Source organism: Oryza brachyantha, chromosome 3 (assembly GCF_000231095.2).
Source record: "Oryza brachyantha chromosome 3, ObraRS2, whole genome shotgun sequence".
NCBI classification, from domain to species: Eukaryota; Viridiplantae; Streptophyta; class Magnoliopsida; order Poales; family Poaceae; genus Oryza; species Oryza brachyantha.
Genome location: NC_023165.2, coordinates 542300 through 548959, shown reverse-complemented (window position 1 = coordinate 548959; position 6660 = coordinate 542300). Strand labels below are relative to the sequence as shown.

Sequence of the window (6660 nt, the reverse complement as noted above, 5' to 3'; positions counted from 1 at the left end):
ACCTCCAAAATCCACAAACACACACTACGAAACCAAAATGGCGAGGAGGAGGTACAGATCTGCAGCGTGCGACGACAACAAATCTACCATGATCCCTCTCCTGCTTACCATCCTTGTCGTCGCCGCTGCATCATCCACCGTTGCGAGTAAGCAAAATTTGTTTGTTTGTTTGATTCATCTGCATGTGTCCTTGATTTGCGTAGTGGTTCTTGGCGTGGACGCAATGGTGCGTACGTAGGGTCGGCGTGGGTGCAGGACTACGCGTCCAACCACGGGTGCGGGGAGACGGCGGCGGCGGAGCTGTGCGACCCCGGCGACCCGGCGGCGAACCGCGCGTGCAGCGACGCGTGCCACTACAACGGCTGCAGGGGCGGCCGGTGCGTGCTGCTGTACTACCTCGGAGGCGGCGGCGGCGGCGGAGGCGGAGGCATCGGCCGGGGCTGCCACTGCCGGCGTTGAGGGCGGTGACGACGTACGACTCATGACAACATCATCCTTCGGCGCGCCATTGCTGCGTGCATGCTGTTGTTCGAATAAACGGAAGGCTATATGTACGATATGATATCCATCCAGTTGGCAATGTGCAATTACATTCAATTTATTTGATGCCTCGTATATATATGGTGTATTAATTTGGATCGATCGGTCTTGAAAAGGTAGCAAATTAGTACGTTTATTTATATCCTGCCATCTATGCATGCATGCGAAAATGAAATTGTGAACGACTGGACGAGCTGGTGGTAGCGGGAAAAAGGGCGATAAAATGGCAGGAAATACTAGTAACTGCCCCGCTATAAATTTTTTAAATACATTTTTTCTTCAGTTTTGCGTAAATATACACCCTGACCAACGTGTTGCCCCGCACTGCAGAAACGCGGGCCCCGATGGAGATGGGCTGGATTTGATATTGGGCTTTACTCTTTTTTTGGGTCCGCTTAACGCAAGGTCTTTGCTGCAGAGGTTGTGCCGCTGCGCGTGGAGGGAATTGTGTATTGGAAGTGTGCAGTGCGGGCTAGCCAGATACGGCCCAGCACGAGCGAGTTGTCCGTTCTCCGATCCAATGCATCACTGATGTAACTAGTAACATTGCACATATACTTCCCACGTACAAAGTAACGTCTTGTTATCACACCTTATTATATATATACACAAACAAAGATAAAGATACTAATACTAATACTATACTATCCTTTATTTTTTTTCTAAATCATAATGTATTTGTTCTCTATTTTCTCAAATCTCAATACATTTATCCACTATATTACCAAACTACAGTACAATAATTTCTCAAAAGATAAAATTTTTATGTGACAAACAAGATAAGAAAAAGATAAAATCTTTTTTAAAAGGAGGTAGCGTTATTTAACAGACCTAGGCCGGCACCATACAAGTGAGAATGGACTAAGAGTACAATTATAAGGAACTTAGCAAAATAGCCTTATAACTTCAGGATAAGGGGTGCTCTCTCACAAAAGGGGGTCACAATTACAAGATCTCGATGATTATTTAGCAAAAAATGCATGTCTCCACGAACTCGCAAGAGTGTTCATTTGGAAGACATTGAAAGAAAACTCTCATTGTTTGCTTGATCACACTTGCCCAAAAAGTCATACGGTACATTTCTATAAAAAAATATTAAATTACTGTAAAAATTATATTAATCTATTTCTTAAGTTTGATAGCCGATACTTAATTTGTTATGCACTACACTAAGATACCTCATTTTATATAATCGTCCTCCTCCTCTCCCGGTCAACCCCAACCCATCAAAACCATCCTAAGTAAAAAGGATATCTGCAGTGGATGGTGGCCAGGAAGGCCAGCCAGCGGCAACCAACTTTGCAGCGCAGCGTAAAGGCCAAACAGTTGCGATGCAAGCTAGCAACTTTGCTTTGCAGCGCCACGTTTGTAATGCCGCACCGCGCCGCGCCGCACGCCGGCCGGCCGGCCGGCGACGGTTGAAAAACCTGTCCTGCCAGCCAGCCCTGCGACGTGTCGAGCTGGGAGCTCGTTGATTAAGCAGGGCGGCCAGTTATTACCACCATGATTAATTAGGTACCTCAATATCTGATGCATCCATGATTGGGTTGGATAATAGGGATATTTGGATTGGATTTTGGACCGAAGCATGCAGTAAATTCAGCCAACGGAGGACCACACGGCCGGCCGCGTATTCCACCTGCCACAATCCACACTCTCCTCCGCACTGCACTGCTCTGCTCTGCGCTCGTACTTGCTCTGATCAAATTGTCTCCACTGCATCGATGGATACCATCTTTATCACGCACGGCAACGATGCAGGAGGATTCATTTGATCCAGTTTAGCCATGTTATTTCACTATACAGACTTTGGATTTCTCATGTACAGGCTATCCAAGCATGTACCGTCCTTTTCATTTTAAATTGTAAGATTTTTTTAGTCTTATATAGATTTATCTATTAACCAATTTATATTGTTTGAATCCATTTCTAAATGCATTAGCACCTATATAAATAAATGCAACACTAGAAAAATCTTACGTTGTAAGATGGATGAAGAATTAAATTTTATGTTTCGTGACAAAATAAATCTGCATAAAAGTTCATCATTATTTACTTTTTTTGATAATTTTTTAAATTTGTAGCGATGAACTTATCCATTTATATCCTTAAATAACTATGAAAATATATAAAAAAACTAATCCAAAATCATGGTTCATTTTAAAGGGGGGCTTAATCTGCCATGCATTGAAATTGAGGCCCACAGGACCAGCTGGCTCTGCTCTACCGGAGGAGCACGACATGGCTGCCTTTACGTATGTGCCGTAGGAAAACGGTAACGTACTCTGTCTAACTACCATGCATCTGCCTAAGTGCCTAGTATTATTATAGTTTCATCTAATTGTCTTCACTCTTCTTCATACCATCAGTCTGTACTACGTACGAACACCATCGATATATACAGATAGCCAATGTAGCAAGCTACATTTGCATGCATTTTGTCTTCGATCGGCAGCAGTTTTTCAGCCCCCAACTGTCTCATGTAATTACGATACAACGACGCGTGAACGGAATAGTCGGGTGGTACTGGTGAATGTCATGTGTATACTTACAACAAGTTGCAACTGACCTGATGATATATAATAATAATAGTACAGAAGCAGTAGCAATATGCATCCATGTATATATCGGTAATAACGGCACTTAATTCATGCTAGTGAAGAAGCTGGAAATTAATAATTAAGGCAGTTGAAACTAACTTCTCTAGCTGCCAGGGAGATCGATCGATGTGCATGCAGTGGTGATAGATAGATATTAGATGTGTGGGCGACAGCGAAAAAAAGCTTCTTTTCTATCACCTATTCTTTCGGAGCAATAGGATAGATAGATAGCTTTAATCACTACTCATGTAGATCTTCACAAAATAATAAACTTACATCATTTAGCTGCGCATTCAAATCAGTGTGAACACCATCAAATAAGTAAAAACACGCAAAATTCAGACCTTCTTTTTTTACAAAATCATGAAAAGAATAGTAGAGGTAGGTATATAAGGCATGAACTAAGTCTAAACTCAACATTATTTGGGAGGAAAAAAACAATTTCGCTTGAAAAAAAAACTTTCAGGTCTAATTTTCACGAGTTTTCACTTATATCTTCGATGGTTTTTACATGATATTAGTATATACTTCTCATTAGATAGTTATCAACTTATTTGATGCTATATAAAGTCCTTCGCTGTTGATTAAATCTATGCCGTTTTAGACAGCCAAATTTAAAATATTAAATTACTAATGAATAGCATGGGATTTATATATGTAAAAATGTCACAGAAACGTTTCTGTGCTGTTATATTTTAAATGATGTTTACAAACATAAATAACAAAAGTATATTAGAGACAATACAATGTCGATTGTAAGTAACACCCGTATTTTTTTTCTGTTTATAAGCCAAATTTTAAAATTTTCAACTTTAACATTGGAGTTGATTTTGGGGGTTTATTTGCTCATGACTCCATGGATTGTTTACTTGATATTAATTTGAAAAAGCAACCTCACAACTAGTGTAGAACAGATGGGCTAGGAAATGTAGTAGAACTGTTTTAAGAAAAAAAAAAGGATTTTCGGAAGCACGAAGCAAATAGTTTATCTTAGAAACTGAGAAAGGAAAGAAAAGAACACATTCTAATTATGCGTGTTTTTAGTCTGCAGATCGCAGTTAATCCTTCCTGGCGTTACTCGTTAGTCCCATCAACAAGAACATGTGACTGGTACAAGACCTGCAAGCAGCAGTGACATGATATGATCGATCTATCTCGCTCATTAACCTGCATGCATGCCACTGTTTTACCAACCTATACCTAGCTAGGCTCGAAATGTTAAGTCTTCAGTACTAAAAAGAACATTCACAGACACACAATATATACTACACGCTGTGATAAAACGGTAATCAGAAGGGATCGCAGAGAGAGAAACTATGCAGAAGTAATTAATTAACAGAGTCCATGACAGTGTGGACGTACGGCACATGACAATTATTTAGAGAGTTCTGGCACGCAACAGTGTAGTATATATTGTTTTACAGGCCCAACTAGCTAGAGATCAAGAACGACCATTTGCAACGACTGATGCTTGTTTTTCTTCCTGTATGTTTATGCATAAAACTTTTGTGTAGTACCAATTCATTCTTTCTTTCACCCCCTTTTCCTCTTTATTTTTCCTCTTTTTAAAAAGCATGTTCATGCATGCATGCGTGAAGCTGGCTATAGCTAGCGTTAGCATAAAGGAAAAGTCAATCAACAGGAGAACATGTAAAAAAAGTACAGGGTTTTGTTGCTAGATACTCTGGCTATAGACAAGTGCATGTGCATTTCATTTCATTGCCGTAAACTTTACTATTTTCTCAAGATGATATGATGGTTCGATCGTATATATTAGCTAGTTGCCACCTTTTTTATCATATGGAGATGAACAACATTCCGGCTAGCTAAGAGGGGGTATCTTTAATTTAACAACAACATGCAGCTTAATTAAGGATGTTAGTTCATTTGTTTAATACTGAACTACCTTATTTTGGACCAGCTAGCCCATATATGAATTCATTCATCCCCCACGCAGCTGTGTACACTAATGCTGCATTATTGCATTTTGTATCAACCATACACACAAGCATTCATTTTTTTTTTCAGATTTCTTTTAACAAACAAACACACACCCACACACAGAGACACTTCCCTTTATTATTGATGAAGGATATTAATAAATTGTCGATGCCATGCTCCTCACTTTTTCTACCATTTATTTAGCAGTAAAAATCAGTTTAGGAATCAGACATGTGGATGCATGGATGCATGTTACTAAGCAGTACTAGTACCACCACCTAATCAAGCTTAAATAGCTACTCCTTCCGGTTCATTATTCCTATGGTTTTTTAGACAATTACGCGCTCTTTAGAACCTACGTTTGACTATAACTTTCCTTTACAATATAACAAATAAATAAATGAATCTCTACTCGAATTAAAGTTTTTTTTAATACGCATCTGTATTGTTTTCCTAATGTCTTTAAATTAAGAGCAATTTTACTGTTCTTAATAAGGTACAAGGAGATACCAAAATTTTGGTGTAAATTTTGGTTCCTCCTAATACCTACCGGAATTTTACACTGAAATTTTGGTATCGACCATAAAATTATTTTTAATTAAATATTATAAAAGCTACTAATAATTAAAATTTTAAATATTAACTTAGTTATGTCAAATGATAAGAATTACAGAACCGGGTGAAGCGGCTTAGCCGATGAGATGGGGTGAGGTAAGGTGAGCTAGAACGGGAGTGAGTGACCTGGGTGGTACGCAACGTGGGGCGTGTGGGGTTCTGCGTTTATACTTACATCCCTGGATGCACGTTGCGCGCCACCTTCTCTCACTAACCTGCCTGCCGGGCCCACATCACAGGCTGTTACAGTGTGGCCTTGTCTGGCCACTCCCGTCCACCCCTCCTACCGCTTAATTCCCTGGCTCCTCTCTCTTTTTTGTTTTCTTTTGTCTTTCTTAACCTTTTTACCCTCGCAATTATGACCTAAACTGTTCGGTTTTGATGTTTTCTCCCTGTGATTTCTTTCACTTTGCAAAAAAACAAGCGTACCTGTTGCTGTGCAGGAATCGGAGGATCGTGGGATCCGAAACGTAGGGTCCGGATGCCCCGGCCACTCTGCACCATCAAACCTGAAAATCACACATGAGCTAGCTAGCTAGTTAGCTGCCCACAAAGTGACAGTAAAATTTCGACCAGGATTCTCTATACAGGTACATATTAAAACAATAGTGGTTACTAACATATGGGTGAACATACCAACTTCGTCCTCGAATGTAAACTATTTTAAGGATGAATGATTTCTGTAATTATTTATATTACGCGTTACTAGCTTCACTGACTTAATTATAAGTTAAATTCAGTGACTTAACCGTGGAAGCATTACAGTTACGGGGGGTGGCCGTACGTAGCCATCCTGACAGCGCATGCAGCATCTGGTTTGTTCTGTCGATCTATCTATCTATCACTCACACCTCCTTAGCTATAGACCTCATCTCCCTAGCTAGCTATCACTCACATCATCGTCGTCGTCATCATCATCTACCCCCGTCATCTTTCGATCTGCATTTCTTTCCTCGCCTTCTTC

At 40.2% G+C, this 6660-nt stretch overlaps 1 protein-coding gene across 1 annotated transcript; it reads left to right on the top strand.

The window, feature by feature from the left end:
• Window positions 1-604, top strand: LOC121053983. The gene is made up of 2 exons (XM_040522737.1): window positions 1-146; window positions 239-604. The coding sequence occupies exons 1-2, from the start codon at window positions 38-40 to the stop codon at window positions 457-459; spliced, it is 330 nt and encodes a 109-aa protein (XP_040378671.1). The 5' UTR covers window positions 1-37; the 3' UTR covers window positions 460-604.
• The last annotated feature ends 6056 nt before the right edge of the window (window positions 605-6660 follow it).

What these genes read in the sequence shown, in the direction of transcription:
- LOC121053983 (XM_040522737.1), top strand. Translation starts at nt 38, where the DNA reads ATGGCGAGGAGGAGGTACAGATCTGCAGCGTGCGACGACAACAAATCT. An exon ending in TGCATCATCCACCGTTGCGA is followed by an intron (nt 147 to 238) that starts GTAAGCAAAATT and finishes GTGCGTACGTAG; the next exon opens with GGTCGGCGTGGGTGCAGGAC.